General features: G+C 42.4%; 1 protein-coding gene across 1 annotated transcript in view; it reads left to right on the top strand.

Moving 5' to 3' along the window:
• The window catches only part of DPY19L1 (dpy-19 like C-mannosyltransferase 1), a 342,123-nt gene that overhangs the window by 230,825 nt on the left and 92,502 nt on the right, over positions 1 to 18,796 (top strand). The window contains exon 13 of the mRNA XM_073549963.1: positions 10,438 to 10,518. Within this exon, the coding sequence (XP_073406064.1) occupies positions 10,438 to 10,518 (81 nt within the window). The remainder of the gene's footprint in view (positions 1 to 10,437; positions 10,519 to 18,796) is intronic.

Here is an 18,796-nt window from a genome sequence, read left to right as displayed (position 1 = left end):
GGATTTTCTGTAATCAAGGTTTGAAGATTTCTGATAATCATAGCTTTGTGTATCGGGGCTGGACCATGGGTAGGGTCTTTGGCTGTTTCACGGCCCCTCATCTGCTCCTGCTGTCTTTATCATCCTCCTAGTTTAATCTTTGAGCCGTCCTGCTATGGCTCAGGCCATTTGAGGCTCCACTGGGGCTTTTTTGCATTCATAATACTTAGTTACTGATGTTAACCCCTTCACGACCAATGACGCCACATAGGTGTCATGAAAGTCGGTGCCAATCCGACCAGTGACGCCTATGTGGCGTCATGACTTTAAAGCCCCCCTGCGGGTCGGGTGACTGGGGTCACTGAAAGGTCACCCAACTCGCAGATACAGGGGGCTTTGTGCTTCACCACAGGGGGCGTGGCTTCGCCCCCACGTGGCTACGATCGCTCTGATTGGCTGTTAAAAGTGAAAACTGCCAATCAGACCGATAGCAATATTTCATCAATGAAAATTGATGAAATATTACAATCCAGCCATGGCTGATACTGCAGTAGTATCGGACATGGCTGGAGACCGTGATCCAACCCCCCCCCACACGACTCACGGGGCCGATCGGACCCCGTTACCGACTGACGGCGGCAATGTGCCGCCGCCGTTATCATCTGCTTCCCTCCCCCTTCTCTCCGCTCCCCCCTCACCCCCCGGTACCTCCTATGTCACGCTCTGGCTCCCGGTGTCCCGCTATCCTGTTCCATGGGCGCCGCCATCTTGGAAAATGGCGGGCGCATGCGCAGTGTGCCCGCCGGCTGCAGATTCCATTCATTCATTTTGATCACTGTGATAAACTCTCACAGTGATCAAAATAGAATGAAAAGTAAATAAACCCCCCATTTATCACCCCCATAGGCAGGAACAAATAAAAAAATAAAGAAATTATTTTTATTTTTCCATTAAGGTTAGGGTTGGAAATAGGGTTAGGGTTGGAATAAGGGTTAGGCTGAGTTCACACGTGGTGTTTTTTTCGCGTTTCCGCGGCGGTTTTAACCGTGCGATTTTGCCGCGAAAAATAAGCATCCCATGCATTCCTATGGGATTCCGCAATGCTGTGCTAGTGCTGCGGTTTTTACCGCGGCGGAATCGCTTCGCAGTAAAAACCGCAGCATGCTCATTAATTTTGCGGAATCGCGGCGATCCCGCACCCATAGGAATGCATTGTTCCGCTTACTTCCCGCATGTGGCTGTGCACACCATGCGGAAAGTAAGCAGAACATTTGCGGATGGTACCCACGGTCCGGAGGAGAGGAGACTGTCCTCCGGGCTTTGGGTACCATATCCCTGTAAAAAATAGAATTTAAAATAAAAAATATTGTTATTCTCACCTTCCGGCGTCCCGCGCAGCCTTTCCGCTTCTTTCCACGCTCTCGTTCCCAGTAAGCCTTTGCGAAAATGCCCGCGATGACGTCCGTTCTTGCGGGATCGCGAAGTCTCACGGTCATTCGCGCGACGTCATCGCGAATTACCGCGAGACATCGCGATCCCGCGAGAACGGACGTAATCGCGGGCATTTTCGCAAAGGATTACCGGGAACGGCTGCGCGGGACGTCGGAAGGTAAGAATAACACCATTTTTTATTTTTTTTTGCATTTTATCTTTTACTACTGATGCTGCATAGGCGGCCTCAGTAGTAAAAAGTTGGTCACACTTGTCAAAAACTATGTTTGACGAGTGTGACGAACCTGTCAATCAGTTCTCCAAGTGATGCTCCAGATCGCTTGGAAAACGCTAGCATTTTGCAAGCTAAATACACTTGCAAAATGCTATTTTTTCCGCGGGAATTTAAAATGCGATTTTCCCGCGGAATGGAATTCCGGAATTCTCGCGGTAATTTCCGCGAGAGTTCCGGTACGTGTGCACATAGCCTTAGAGTTAGGGTTAGCCTTGGAGTTAGGGTTAGAATTAGGGTTAGGGTTGGAATTAGGGTTAGGGTTAGAATTAGGGTTAGGGTTGGAATTAGGGTTAGGGTTGGAATTAGGGTTAAGATTAGGGTTAGAGATGTGTTGGGGTTAGGGTTGGGATTAGGGTTATATTTGTGGTTAGGGTTATGGTTAGGGTTGGGGTTAGGGTTAGGGGTGTATTGGGGTTAGGGTTATGGTTAGGGTTGGGATTAGGGTTAGGGCTGTGGTTAGGGGTGGTTGGGGTTAGGGTTGGAGTTAGAATTGAGAGCTTTCCACTGTTTAGGCACATCAGGGGGTCTCCAAACGTGACATGGTGCAACCATTGGTTCCAGCCAATTTTGCGTTCAAAAAGTCAAACGGTGCTCCCTCCCTTCCAAACCCCGACGTGTGCCCAAACAGTGGTTTACCCCATATGGGGTATCAGCGTACTCAGAAAAAATTGCACAACAACTTTGGGGGTCTAATTTCTCCTGTTACCCTTGGGAAAATAAAAAATTGGGGGCTAAAAAATTATTTTTGTGGAAAAAAATGATTTTTTTATTTTCACGTCTCCGCGTTATAAACGTCTGTGATGCACTTGGGGGTTCAAAGTGCTTACCAGACATCTAGATAAGTTCCTTGGAAGGTCTTGTTTCCAAAGTGGGGTCACTTGTGGGGGGTTTCTACTGTTTAGGCACATCAGGGGCTCTGCAAACGTTACAACGACCGCAGATCTTTCCATCAAAGTCTGCATTTCAAAACGTCACTACTTCCATTCCGAGCCCTTACGTGTGCCCAGACAATGGTTCCCCCCATATATGGGGTACCAGCGTACTCAGGACAAACTGGGCAACAACTTTTGGGGTCCAATTTCTCCTGTTATCTTTGTGAAAATAAAAATTAGCGAGCTAAAAAAATCATTTTTGAGGAAAAAAATGATTTTTTATTTTCACAGCTTTGCGTTATAAACTTCTGTGAAGCACTTGTGGGTTTAAAGTGCTCACCACACATCTAGATAAGTTCCTTGGGGGGTCTAGTTTCCAAAATGGGGTCACTTGTGGGGGGGTTCCACAGTTTAGGTACATTAGGGGCTCTGCAAATGTAACATGACCAGGGCTGCCACTAGGAATTTCGGGGCCCCTTACTGACAAAATTTTCGGGGCACCCTTGAGACTCCTCAAAGGCTCCACCCAGCCCCGCCTCCACCCCTCAAACTGTCCACTGTCCCACTGCTATCTCTTGGAAAAACTCCACTTCTCACCTATAACACATTAACAGTTCCCATCACCAGATCACACATATAATCGGCAGCTTTTGCTTTGGACAAAAGATTTTTTTAAGCCGCCACATTAACAGGGTAGACACTTTTGACCAGGCCCTACTCTACTGTAACCTATTAAATATTTATTAAAATATTCAATACACTTTAGGTATATTTTTATTTATTTTTCAATTTTTAAAATGACCAATAATATCACATGCAAGGAACAAATACCGCTACACCATGTCCAGACCACATATTACCACAACATAGTGACCTATAATACCACATACAAGGAACAAATACCGCCACAAGACCACATATTACTACCATAGTGACCGAATAATATCACATACAAGGAACAAATACCACCGCACCATGCCCAGACCACATATTACCACCAAAGTGACAAAATAATAGCACTCACAAGGGACAAATACCACCGCACCATGCCCAGACCACATATTACCACCACATGGTGACTAAATACTACAATACTGACCATTAATAAAAAAACACAATACTATCACCATAAGTGGCATTATACACAGGAGATCTGTATTTAGTATGCAGTGTCTGTGTACAGGTAATATAGTGATCAATGACATTATACACAGGAGCTCTGTATATAATGTACAGGTAACACTGATCACTGGTGACATTATACACAGGACCTCTGTATATAGTGAACAATGTATAGTGTCAGTGTACAGGTAACACACTAACTCACCAGTGATGTCTCTAGGTGAAGTCCTTCATCCTTGCTTTTCATTCATCCAGCACAGATCACCATCACGTCTTCTAGCCAGGACTCCTCTCTGCAGGAAATGACAGTTATCTCCGCTTGCAGAACACATTACTTATTTTTTCCCAACTTCTACAATACACCACATGAAGAAAAAAAGGCGACATAGTGTTGCTCTGCACAGTACAGGACCGCCCCCCCCATTTAAAACAGTATCCTCAACAAATTAAATACATCACTGCAGTAATAATAGTCCTTAATTAGCCCCTATGGTAATAATATCCCCCATCCTGACCCCCGTGTGTCTCATTCCTGGCTTTAGCCATATGTTCTCCCATCCCGCCCTCATGAGTATCCATTCTGCCCCCATATGATCTCCATTGTATCCATCCTGCCCCATGATCCTGTGCGATCTGTCTCCAATCATGCCCCGTATCTCCATTCTGCCCCATGTTCAGCATTCTGCCCCCATGTTCAGCATTCTGCCCCAGTCTAGCATTCTGCCCCAGTCTAGCATTCTGCCCCAGTCCAGCATTCTGCGCCATGTCCAGCAATCTGCGCCATGTCCAGCAATCTGCGCCATGTCCAGCATTCTGCGCCATGTCCAGCATTCTGCGCCATGTCCAGCATTCTGCGCCATGTCCAGCATTCTGCGCCATGTCCAGCATTCTGCCCCATGTTCAGCATTCTGCCCCATGTTCAGCATTCTGTCCCAGTCCAGCATTCTGCCCCAGTCCAGCATTCTGCCCCATGTTCAGCATTCTGCCCCAGTCCAGCATTTTGCCCCATGTCCAGCATTCTGCCCCATGTCCAGCATTCTGCCCCAGTGCCCAGTCCAGCATTCTGCCCCATGCTCAGCATTCTGCCCCCAGTCCAGCATTCTGCCCCAGTCCAGCATTCTGCTCCAGTCCAGCACTCTGCCCCCGGGCCCCCCAGATCGCCGCTGTCAAAAAAAAAAGTTCTCCTTACCTGGCCGCGGTCCAGCGGCGGGCAAGGCTCCCTCCGTCCCTCCATGCTGCAGCGCGCTCTAGCCGGCGACTGACACTAACTTCAGACGCTGGCGAGGTGCCGTGCTGCGGCTGACGTCAGCTGCCAGCCTCCGATTGGCTGGCAGCTGTTAACTATTAACGTGCGGGCCCCCAGGCCCGCATGTCAGTAGCGTTTAGCTGCCACCCTCAGTGCCACGAGCCAGGGTCCGGTTTACCTGCCGGTAGCGGCCCAGTGAGCAGAGAGGAGACCTGGCCCGATGCGGGCCCCCTCTGCCCGCCGGGCCCCATACGCCAGTCAGGGCAGTAATGCCCTGATGGCGGCCCTGAACATGACACCCGCAGACCATTCCATCAAAGTCAGCATTTCATAATGTCACTACTTCCCTTCTGAGCCCCGATGTGTGCCCAAACAGTGGTCACCCCACATATGTGGTACCAGCGTACTCAGGACAAACTGGACAGCAACTTTTGGGGTCCAATTTATCCTGTTACCCTTGTGAAAAAATTGTGGGCTAAAAATTATTTTTTTTGAGGAAAAAAAAAGATTTTCATTTTCACTGCTCTGCATTATAAACTTCTGTGAAGCACTTCGGGGTTCAAGGTGCTCACCACACATCTAGGTAAGTTCCTTGGGGGTCTAGTTTCCAAAATGGGGTCACTTGTGGGGGGTTTCCACAGTTTAGGTACATCAGGGGCTCTGCAAGCGTAACATGACTCCCCCAGACCATTCCATTTAAGTCAGCATTTCATAATGTTAGTACTTCCCTTCCGAGCCCCGACGTGTGCCCAAACAGTGGTCCCCCCCACATATGGGGTACCAGCGTACTCAGGAAAAACTGGACAACAACTTTAGGGGTCCAATTTCTCCTGGTACCCCGTGTGAAAAAAAAAAATTGCGCACTAAAAAATATTTTTTTGAGGAAAAAAAATATTTTTTCTTTTCACGGCTCTGCGTTATAAACTTTTGTGAAGCACTTGGGGGTTCAACGTGCTCACCACACATCTAGATAAGTTTCATAAGGGGTCTAGTTTCCAAAATGGGGTCATTTGTGGGAGGTTTTCACTGTTTAGGCACACAGGGGCTCTCCAAACACGACATGATGTCCGCTAACGATTAGAGGTAATTTTCATTTCAAAAAGTCAAATGGCGCTCCTTCCCTTCTGAGCTCTGCCGTGCACCCAAACAGTGGTTCCCCCCACATATGGGGTACCAGCGTACTCAGGACAAACTGGACAACAATTTTTGTGGTCCAATTTCTCCTGTTAGCCATGTGAAAATAAAAAATAGCGTGCTAAAAAATCATTTTTGAGGAAAAATAATGATTTTTTATTTTCACTGCTCTGCGTTATAAACTTTTGTGAAGCACTTGGGGGTTCAAAGTGCTCACCACACATCTAGATAAGTTCCATAAGGGGTCTAGTTTCCAAAATGGGGTCATTTGGGGGGGGGGTTTCACTGTTTAGGCACACAGGGGCTCTCCAAATGCGACATGGTGTCCGATAACGATTGGAGCTAATTTTCCATTCAAAAAGTCAAATAGCGCTCCTTCCCTGCCGGTCCCTGCCGTGCTCCCAAACATTGGTTTATGACCACATATGAGGTATCGGGGTACTCAGGAGAAATTGCCCAACAAATTTTAGGATCCATTTTATCCTGTTGCCCATGTGAAAATGAAAAAACAGGCTAAAAGAAAATTTTTGTGAAAAAATTTTTTTACGGATCAATTTGTGATGCATCTAGATAAGTTCCTTGGGGGGTCTAGTTTCCAAAATGGGGCCATTTGTGGGGGAGCTCCAATGTTTAGGCACACAGGGGCTCTCCAAACGCGACATGGCAACCGCTAATTATTCCAGCATTTTTTCCATTCAAAAAGTCAAATGGCGCACCTTCCCTTTTGAGCCCTGCCATGCACCCAAACAGTGGTTTATGACCACATATGAGGTATCGGTGTACTCAGGAGAGATTGCACAACAAATTTTAGGATCCATTTTATCCTGTTGCCCATGTGAAAATGAAAAAATTGATGCTAAAAGAAAATTTTTGTTGGAAAAATTAAAATGTCCATTTTTTCCTTCCACGTTGCTTTAGTTCCTGTGAAACACCTGAAGGGTTAATAATCTTCTTGAATGTAGTTTTGAGTAGCTTGAGGGGTGCAGTTTTTAGAATGGTGTCACTTTTGGGTATTTTCTGCCATATAGATCCCTCAAAGTGACTTAAAATGTGAGGTGGTCCCTAAAAGAAATGGTTTTGTAAATTTTGTTGTAAAAATGAGAAATCGCTGGTCAACTTTTAACCCTTCTAACTTCCTAACAAAAAAAACTTTTGTTTCCAAAATTGTGCTGATGTAAAGTAGACATGTGGGAAATGTTATTTAGTAACTATTTTGTGTCACATAACTCTCTGGTTTAACAGAATAAAAATTCAAAATTTGAAAATTGTGAAATTTTCTAAATTTTCTCCAAATTTCTGATTGTTTCACAAATAAATGCAAAAATTATCGACATAAATTTACCACTAACATGAAGCCCAATATGTCATGAAAAAACAATCTCAGAATCGCTAGGATTCGTTGAAGCGTTCCAGAGTTATTACCTCATAAAGGGACACTGGTCAGAATTGCAAAAAATGGCCTGGTCATTAAGGTCAAAATAGGCTTGGTCATGAAGGGGTTAAATATACACATCACCTATTCATTCATTCTGTGGGTTTGTGCTATTAATTCCTCTGCATAGACAGCTCATATTCATTTTCGTACACCCACCTAGTGGATGTGTAATGGTTTTCATATTTTGTGTGTCTGCTTGTGAGGTCTGTAGAGATTATTGTAAAAATGTGCCATAGAGTCTCCATTCCCCTTGTGCAGCTATTATTCTACACTACTTGGGATGTTGTTGCTGGCCAGCAGATTAGATAATTTTTAGAAAGCGTCAGTTAGGGACATTCCACGTTGAGCGGGGACGCCATGTCGTATTACTTGGGTGTCAACCTCCGCGGTTAGGAAGGGAAATGTCTAGGGTGAATTTAGCCCCCATTTCTGCCCCTTTAACCCAATTTGTACTATGTATTTTTGTATTATTGGATTTATGAATACTATTGATGCCCATTTTTAACATACTATTTAATAAAGATATTGTTTCTAGGGGGTTTTGATCCTTCGGATATAGATATACGTGTGTGTATGTATGTATGTACGTATGTATGTACACACTGGGAGCAACATCAGAGATTTGGCTCCAGACCTATATAAAATATATATATACAGTGGGGAAAAAAAGTATTTAGTCAGTCAGCAATAGTGCAAGTTCCACCACTTAAAAAGATGAGAGGCGTCTGTAATTTACATCATAGGTAGACCTCAACTATGGGAGACAAACTGAGAAAAAAAAATCCAGAAAATCACATTGTCTGTTTTTTTTTCATTTTATTTGCATATTATGGTGGAAAATAAGTATTTGGTCAGAAACAAAATTTCATCTCAATACTTTGTGATATATCCTTTGTTGGCAATGACGGAGGTCAAACGTTTTCTGTAAGTCTTCACAAGGTTGCCACACACTGTTGTTGGTATGTTGGCCCATTCCTCCATGCAGATCTCCTCTAGAGCAGTGATGTTTTTGGCTTTTCGCTTGGCAACACGGACTTTCAACTCCCTCCAAAGGTTTTCTATAGGGTTGAGATCTGGAGACTGGCTAGGCCACTCCAGGACCTTGAAATGCTTCTTACGAAGCCACTCCTTCGTTGCCCTGGCGGTGTGCTTTGGAGCATTGTCATGTTGAAAGACCCAGCCACGTTTCATCTTCAATGCCCTTGCTGATGGAAGGAGGTTTGCACTCAAAATCTCACGATACATGGCCCCATTCATTCTTTCATGTACCCGGATCAGTCGTCCTGGCCCCTTTGCAGAGAAACAGCCCCAAAGCATGATGTTTCCACCACCATGCTTTACAGTAGGTATGGTGTTTGATGGATGCAACTCAGTATTCTTTTTCCTCCAAACACGACAAGTTGTGTTTCTACCAAACAGTTCCAGTTTGGTTTCATCAGACCATAGGACATTCTCCCAAAACTCCTCTGGATCATCCAAATGCTCTCTAGCAAACTTCAGACGGGCCCGGACATGTACAGGCTTAAGCAGTGGGACACGTCTGGCACTGCAGGATCTGAGTCCATGGTGGCGTAGTGTGTTACTTATGGTAGGCCTTGTTACATTGGTCCCAGCTCTCTGCAGTTCATTCACTAGGTCCCCCCGCGTGGTTCTGGGATTTTTGCTCACCGTTCTTGTGATCATTCTGACCCCACGGGGTGGGATTTTGCGTGGAGCACCAGATCGAGGGAGATTATCAGTGGTCTTGTATGTCTTCCATTTTCTAATTATTGCTCCCACAGTTGATTTCTTCACTCCAAGCTGGTTGGCTATTGCAGATCCAGTCTTCCCAGCCTGGTGCAGGGCTACAATTTTGTTTCTGGTGTCCTTTGACAGCTCTTTGGTCTTCACCATAGTGGAGTTTGGAGTCAGACTGTTTGAGGGTGTGCACAGGTGTCTTTTTATACTGATAACAAGTTTAAACAGGTGCCATTACTACAGGTAATGAGTGGAGGAAAGAGGAGACTCTTAAAGAAGAAGTTACAGGTCTGTGAGAGCCAGAAATCTTGATTGCTTGTTTCTGACCAAATACTTATTTTCCACCATAATATGCAAATAAAATGAAAAAAAAACAGACAATGTGATTTTCTGGATTTTTTTTTCTCAGTTTGTCTCCCATAGTTGAGGTCTACCTATGATGTAAATTACAGACGCCTCTCATCTTTTTAAGTGGTGGAACTTGCACTATTGCTGACTGACTAAATACTTTTTTCCCCACTGTATATGTTTTTCAGAATATTTGTTTTTAAAACAATGTGTACAGTTTTTTCTTACAATGCTATTTTAACATGAGTTTTTACATAGAGAGAACAGCTATATGTAAACGCTCATGATAAAATCGCATTGCCTATGGATTGCATACGCATGTCATACGGATGTTCCATGGAAAAATCGCACGAAAATCGGATTACACTCGCATGACACTCGTCCGTTTTTTCGGTCCTGAAATCGGACCATTTTTTTTCTCGCAAATGGGTATGAGCCTTAAGTGATGAATCTGGATTCAGGGTCTCTGCCCCGTCACCATGCTGCTTCTTGATAATAAACACCCGCTGATTGATTCCATTTAATGATACTGTTTGCATTTTCTCAGCTACAAACATGTTAAAACTTTGTAACTACTTTTGTTATATTAAGTCAATGCAGTATATCATGATTAACGGACATCACAACATTAAGACATAAAGACTAAGTTCCTGGAGTTTCGTGATGGATTCTTGGTTGCCTCAGACATGTTGTATAAAATATTATCTTGATGTTAACCAGTTAAGAAAAACAATTTACTTGCAATGCTTTTCCAAACTTACAAATGCAGACGAGTAACTAAAGCTGCCATTGTACTGTGGACATTCGAGCATGGTTTCCTTATATTTTGTATTTTCAGATGCTGCAGGTATTGATTTGGATACTGGGGACTGTCGCTTTGAAAGCACTGACCTCAACAATTCTTGGTGTTAAAGATGATGTGAGTAAGCTGATGATACTTCTGATATTATTTAGGCTCCAGCTGCTTGTAAACACAGGAGACTGTTTTACCATATGTCAAAGCGTGATTCGTGTGGCTAGAAAACTGACTTCAATATATTAGTCTATAATGTGTTCTGCTAAACGTTTCCCATATTACTTTTTCCCTTAAATAAACTTTGCTGACAAGTCCCTGAGTTACTTTGTTTTGTAAAAAAAATGTTATTAGTCAGTGGCTGCTGCTATAGCACTCTTGAAAAATCTTCTTTGTTTTTTAGTGATTGTCTAACATATTGCTCTCACATTTTTTAATTATAATAATTCAATAGGTTAATTGTAAAGTGCTGAGGAATATGTTGGCGCTACATAAAATTCTTAGTATTATTATTATTACAAATACTGTAGGTTTTAATGTGTTGTCACATAAACATTATATTACGATTGCCGAGGGTTCAAGCTGAGACTCTACCAATCCGCAGAACAGGGAGCCCAAAGTTCACATGAAGCCGAAGTGGTCCTGCGTAGCCACCATTCCTATTGACAATCATTTGAGCAGTAATTGCACGTGCTGATAATTTTCCGTTAATGCCAAGGATTTCTGAACTGCCATACACTAGATAGCTATGAGTCCCATCAGGTCCACCAATCATACATTTACCACCTAACCTGTAAATAGGTATGTTTTATGTGCAATAATCCCTTTAACATCCAAGGCCTATTGGCGATAGACTATCATTTTGTGATTATTTCAAACTTACCTGAGGTATTTTAATTTTTGTGCTTTCGTTTTATGCTCCCCTTCTTCCCAGAGCCATAACTTTTTTATTTTTCTGTCAATATGGCCTTCTTGTGAGGGCCTGTTTTTTTTGCGGGACAAGTTGTACTTTTGAACGACACTATTGGCTTTAACATATCTTGTACTGGAAAATGGAAAAAATTCCAAGTGCTGTGAAATTTAAAAAAAAGTGCAATACCACAGTTGTGTTTTTTTTTTTTTTTTATCCATGTTCACTAAATGCTAAAACTGACCTGCCATGATGATTCTCCAGGTCATTACAAGTTCATAGACACCAAACATGTCTAGGTTCCTTTTTTATTTAAGTGGTGAAAACAAAATTCCAAAGATTGTTAAAAAAATGCGCCATTTTCCGATACCCATAGCATCTCCATTTTTCATGATGTTGGGTTGGTTGAGGGCTTATTTCTTATGCGCCGAGCTGACGTTTTTAATAATACCACTTTGGTGCAAAGATGATCTTTTGTTCACCCGTTATTGCATTTTAATGCAATATTGTGGCGACCAAAAAGCTTAATTCTGGCGTTTTGACTTTTTTTCTCGTTACGCCGTTTAGCGATCATGTTAATTCTTTTTTTATATTGATAGATCCGGTGATTTTGAATGCAGCATTACTAAATATGTGTAGGTTTTTTATTTATTTTTATTTTATTTTGAATGTGGCGAAAGGGGGGTGAAAATGAACTTCTATTTAACCCCTTTCTGTCATGTGACGTACTATCCCGTCCATGTGCCCTGGGACTTAATTCCCAGGCATGGGATAGTACGTCACAGTGATCAGCGGCGCTCACGTGGTGAGCGCCGCTGATAGCGGCGGGGTGTCAGCTGATTATCACAGCTGACAACTGGCACAATGTGTCAGGGGCGGTCACGGGCCGCCCCCGACACGCTAACCCCTTGCTCACCGCGATCAAACACGATCGTGGGGTACCGGGGGTTAAAGGGAAGCATCGGCAGGGAGGGGGCTCCCTCTGTGCTTCCCTGAGCCCCCCACAGCAGCGCAATGTGCAGCGCTGCTGCGGGGGGTTCCATCCCTGCAGGTCTCCGAATCCAAGATGGCGACGGGGACCTTCGGGGCCCTGCAGGGAGCTGGCTTCCTCAGTGCCTGCAAAGCGCAGGCATGAGGAAAGCCTGTGCAGTGCCTGTGACAGATCGCTGATCTGTCACGGTGATCTATGATGTGACAGATCAGCGATCTGTCACATGACGGGTATGTCCCCCCTGGGACAATGTAATAAAGTTAAAAAAAAAAAGTGTAAAAATAATTTTAAAAAAATCGCTAAATAGATTTAAAAAAAAAAAATATTCCCTAATAAATTCATTTTTTGGAAATAAAAAAAACAAAAAACAATAAAAGTACATATATTTGGTATCGCCGCGGCCGTAACGACCCGCCCTATAAAACTGTCCCACTAGTTAACCCCTTTAGCGAACCTCTTAAAAAATAAAAATGAAAAAATAATTAAAAAAAAGATTTATTATCATACCGCCAAACAAAAAGTGAAATAACACGCGATTAAAAAGACGCATATAAATATCTATGGTACCGCTGAAAACGTCATCTTGTCCTGCAGAAAACAAGCTGCCATACAGCATCATCAGCGAAAAAATAAAAAAGTTATAGCTCTATATAGTTATAGTTATATAAAGCAATGCAAAAATAATTATTTTTTATATAAAATTGTTTTCATTGCATAAAAGCGCCAAAACATAAAAAAACGACATAAATGAGGTATCGCTGTAACCGTACTGACTCGAAGAATAAAAGGGCTTTATCAATTTTACCGCAGGTAGAACGGTGTAAACGCACCCCCAAAAGAAATTCATGAAACGCTGGTTTTTGTTCATCCTGCGTCCCAAAAATCGGAATAAAAAGCGATCAAAAGATGTCACGTGCCCGAAAATGATGCCAATAAAAATGTCAACTCGTCTCACAAAAAATAAGACCTCACATGACTCCGTGGGTCAAAATATGGAAAAATTATAGCTCTCAAAATGTGGTGATGCAAAAACTATTTTTACAATAAAAAGTGTCTTTTAACGTGTGACAGCTGCCAAAGGTAAAAACCCGCTATAAATAGTAAATCAAACCCCCCGTTATCACCCCATTAGTTAGGGAAAAATAATAAAATTAAAAGAAAATGTATTTATTTCCATTTTCCCATTAGGGTTAGGGCTAGAGTTAGGGCTGAGATTAGGGTTAGAGGTGTGTTGGGGTTAGGGTTGGAGTTAGAATTGGGGGTTTCCACTGTTTGAGCTCATCAGGAGCTCTCCAAATGCAACATGGCGTCTGATCTCAATTCCAGCCAATTCTGCGTTGAAAAAGTCAAATGGTGCTCCTTCCCTTCCAAGCTCTGCCATGCGCCCAAACAGTGTTTTACTCCCACATATGGGGTATTAGACTACTCAGGACAAATTGCAAAACAACTTTTGGGGTCCAATTTCTCCTGTTACCCTTAGAAAAATAAAAAATTGGGGGCAAAAATATCATTTTTGTGGAAAAAAATGATTGTTTTATTTTCACGCCCGGGCGTTATAAACTTCCGTGAAGCACTTGGGGGTTCAAAGTGCTCACCACACATCTAGATAAGTTCCGTGGGGGGTCTAGTTTCCAAAATGGTGTCATTTGTGGGAGGTTTCCACTGTTTAGGTACATTAGGGGCTCTCCAAATGCAACATGACACCCGCAGAGCATTCCATCAAAGTCTGCATTCCAAAACGTCACTACTTCCCTTTTGAGCCTCGACGTGTGCACATACAGTAGTTTTCTCCCACATATGGGGTATCAGTGTACTCAGGACAAATTGGACATCAACTTTTGGGGTCCAATTTCTCCTGTTACCCTTGAGAAAATAAAAAAAATGGGGACTAAAAGATCATGTTTGTTGAAAAAATACGATTTGTTTATTTTCACACCCGGTCGTTATAAACTTCAGTGAAGCACTGGGGGGTTCAAAGTGCTCACCACACATCTAGATAAGTTCCTTAGGGGGTCTAGTTTCCAAAATAGGGTCACTTGTATGGGGTTTCCACTGTTTAGGTACATTAGGGGCTCTCCAAAAGCAACATGACACCCGCAGACCATTCCGTCAAAGTCTGCATTCCAAAACGTCGCTACTTCCCTTCCGAGCTCTAACGTGTGCCCATACAGTAGTTTTCTCCCACATATGGGGTATCAGCGTACTCAGGACCAATTTGTCAACAACTTTTGAGGTCCAATTTCTCCTGGTACCCTTGGGAAAATAAAAAAAATTGGTAACTAAAAGATCATGTTTGTGGGAAAAATAAGATTTTTTTATTTTCATGCTCGGGCGTTATAAACTTCTGCGAAGCACGGGGGGTTCAAAGTGCTCATCACACATCTAGATAAGTTCCTTGGGGGGTCTACTTTCCAAAATGGTGTCATTTGTGGGGGGTTTTCACTGTTTTGGTACATCAGGGGCTTTCCAAACATGACATGGTGTCCGATCTCAATTCCAGCCAAAAACGTCAAATGGCGCTGCTTCCCTTCCGAGCTCTGCCATGCGCCCAAATAGTGGTTTACCCCCACATGTGGGGTATCAGCGTACTCAGGACAAATTGCACAATAACTTTTAGGGTCCTGTTACCCTTGGAAAAATAAGAATTTGGGGTGAAAAGATCATTTTTGTGGAAAAAATATGATTTTTTAATTGTACGGCTGTACGTTATAAACTTCTGTGAAGCCCTTGTGGATTCAAAGTTCTCACCACATAACTAGATAAGTTCCTTGGGGGGTCTAGTTTCCAAAATGGGGTCACTTGTGGGGGGTTTCCACTGTTTAGGTACATCAGGGGCTCTCCAAACGTGACATGGCGTCCGATCTGAATTCCAGCCAATTTTGCATTGAAAAAGTCAAACGGCGCTCCTTCCCTTCTGAGCTCTGCCATGCGCTGAAACAGTGGTCCCCCCCACATATCAGGTTTCAGCGTACTCAGGACAAACTACACAATAACTTTTGCAGTCCAATTTCTCCTGTTACCCTTGGTAAAATAAAAAAAATTACCGTAAACCTGAAGTATTTTTTTTGTGAAAAAAAATTAAATGTTCATTTTTTTTAAATATTCAAAAAATTCCTGTGACGCACCTGAAGTGTTGATAAACTTTTTGAATGTGGTTTTGAGCACCTTAAGGGTGCAGTTTTTAGAATGGTGTCACTTTTGGGTATTTTCTCTCATATAGACCCCTCAAAGTGGCTTCAAATGTGATGTGGTCCATAAAAATAAAATGGTGTTGCAAAAATGGGAAATCGCTGGTCAACTTTTAACCCTTATAACTTCCTAAAAAAAATAATTTTGGTTCCAAAATTGTGCTGATGTAAAGTAAACATGTGGGAAATGTTACTTATTAAGTTTTTTGTGTGCCGTATCTCTGTGATTTAAGGGCATAAAAATTCAAAGTTGGAAAATTGCAAAATTTTAAAAACTTTCGCCAAATTTCCGTTTTTTTCACAAATAAACGCAAGTTATTTGAATGAAATTTTACCACTAACATGAAGTACAATATGTCACGAGAAATCATTGTCAGAATCACCAGGATCCATGGAAGCGTTTCAGAGTTATTACCTCATAAAGGGACAGTGGTCAGTATTGTAAAAATTGTCCCGGTCATGAACGTGCAAACCATCCTTGGGGGTTAAGGGGTTAAAATTTTTAAATACTTTTTTAAATTTAGACATGCTTCAGTAGTCTCCATGGTTTGTGGTTGACCCCCACTTTTTGCCGTACGTGCTTGGTTATGCACCACATTTTATCTGTCTTTATGTCTTTATCGTGATTGATCTAGACTGTTGTACACACTTACAGCAGCCCTGTCCTCCCCCATAGGCTCTACTTGATTATGCATCTGTGTCTTGGCCTGTTTCACCCTTAATCCATGGTTGCTGGTTTGGCAGTGTGGAGGTCAGATCTGAAATGTCAGGATGTCTTGTCCGGACCAGGTCGGCCTTTATCGGCGCATGCCCTTCTGGCGCCATGGGAGTGTTTCAGAAATGCTTCAGGTACATTTGCATTTAATATAGTCTTGCTTTTAATACATGTAGGAGGCCGTAATGGCACAGCGTATATAAAAAACATAAAGTAGGACTGCCCAATCTGAGAGAGACGTGGCGGGGTGGCTCAAAGAATTGATCAATTGTTTCCCAAATGTCTCAGTTTAAAGTACAGTTAGAAACCAATATGTGCATATGCACTTTATGTATTGTGTACTAACCATAGGCAGCGCTGGCTTCTTGTCTTTTTTAGAAGTTTACATACACTATATAAAAAGACGCATATGCATGTTTTTCTCAATATCTGACATGAAGTCAGAATAAACCTATTCCGTTTTAGGTCAATTAGGATTACCATAATTATTAATATTTGCCAAATGCCAGAATGAGAGAGAGAATTTTTTAAGGCATTTTTATTACTTGACAATAAAAAGTGAATTTAAAAATATTAGTCAGACCAATGAGGAGGTTCATTTACCTTGTTTCCGGTAAAGCCGCGCTTGGTGATGGAGACTCAGCAGGAGTAGGCTGTAGGTATGGAATGAAGTGGAGAAATGACCTGCTGAATCCTTCCTCACCTGCGAATAAGGACTGATTAGCTCATCGGATTGATTGACCGCAGCCATTAAGGATTTGATAACCATACATAGGGAACTGTGTCCCTAGTCGGTTTTTGTTACAACTAACCGAAGTACTGGAATAATTTTCTCCCTTCCTGTGGTGTTATTCAGATACTTACTGTTTTCTCCCTCAACAACAATACCTCTCTAGCGCAAATTCACTTTTTATTGTCATATTTACCCTTTAACAATCCGTAGTTATTGTTGTATTTACAGCTGAAAAGTTATTCAGTATAATAGTGCCACTATCACTTATTTCAGACATTTTTATTACTTACTGCAAAGTCAAAAGTTTACATGCAATAAGATTACTTTGCCTTTAAACAATTCTGGACTGCCCATATGATATGTGTTTGGAAGCGTAAATGGCTTAAGGATAACAAAGTCAATGTTTTGGAGTGACCATCACAAAGCCCTGATCTCAATCCTATTGAAAATATATGGGCAAAGCTGAAAAGGCAGGTGCAAGCAAAGCGACCTACAAACCTGGGTCAGTTACTCCAGTTGTGTCAGGAGAAATGGGCCCAAATGCCTACCAAATATTTTGTTAAAAGGTTGTGGAAGGATATCCCAAACGTTTGACCCAAGTCATTCAGTTTAAGGGAAATGGTACCAAATACTAATTAAATGTATGTAAACTTTTGACTTTGCAGTAAGTAATAAAAATACCTTAAAACATTCTCTCTTTCTCATTATTCTGGCATTTGGCAAATATTAATTATTATGGTAATCCTAATTGACCTAAAACAGGACAGGTTTATTCTGAGTTCATGTCAGATATTGAGAAATACATGCATCTGTGTCTTTTCATATAGTGTGTGTAAACTTCTGGTTTCACCTGTATTTATCTAAAGTTAGTTAAAATGTCGGTTGCCATTTCCCAGCCCAAGCCTCCGACTTCCCCAGCTCCCTCTGTAGTATTACAGTGGGTTCGGAAAGTATACAGACCCCTTTAAATTTTTCACTCTTTCTTTCATTGCAGCAATTTGGTTAATTCAAATAAGTTAATTTTTTCCCATTAATGTACACTCTACACCCCATCTTGACTGAAAAAAGCAGAAATGTAGAAATTTTTGCAAATTTATTAAAAAAGAAAAACTGAAATCTCACATGGTCATAAGTATTCAGACCCTTTGCTCAGTATTGAGTAGAAGCACCCTTTTGAGCTTGTACATCCATTAGTCTTCTTGGGAATGATGCAACAAGTTTTTCACAACTGGATTTGGGAATCCTCTGCCATTCTTCCTTGTAGATCCTCTCCAGTTCCGTCAGGTTGGATGGTGAACGTTGGGGGACAGCCATTTTCAGGTCTCTCCAGAGTTGCTCAGTTGGGTTTAGGTCAGGGCTTTGGCTCGGCCAGTCAAGAATGGTCACAGAGTTGTTCTGAAGCTACTCTTTTGTTATATTAGCTATGTGCTTAGGGTCATTGTCTTGTTGGAAGGTGAACCTTCGGCCAAGACTGAGGTCTAGACCACTCTGGAAGAGGTTTTCATCCAGGATATCTCTGTACTTGGCCGCATTCATGTTTCCTTCAATTGCAACCAGTCGTCCTGTCCCTGCAGCTGAAAAACACCACCATAGCATGATGCTGCCACCACCATGTTTCACTGTTGGGATTCTATTGGGCAGGTGATGAGCAATGCCTGTTTTCTCCACACATACCACTTAGAATTATCACCAAAAAGTTCTAGCTTAGTCTCAACAGACCAGAGAATCTTATTTCTCATACTATAGTCTGGGAGTCCTTCATGTGTTTTTTGGCAAACTCTATGCGTGCTTTCATATGTTTGGCACTGAGCACTGAGGAGAGGCTTCCGTCGGGCCACTCTGCCAGAAAGGCCTGAATGGTGGAGGG

The sequence above is a fragment of the Dendrobates tinctorius genome, unplaced genomic scaffold (genome assembly GCF_039654945.1).
Source record: "Dendrobates tinctorius isolate UK_male_01 unplaced genomic scaffold, ASM3965494v1 ptg000162l, whole genome shotgun sequence".
Lineage (NCBI taxonomy): Eukaryota > Metazoa > Chordata > Amphibia > Anura > Dendrobatidae > Dendrobates > Dendrobates tinctorius.
The sequence above is the reverse complement of the archived record's forward strand: the minus strand, read 5'-3'. Positions and strand labels throughout refer to the sequence as shown.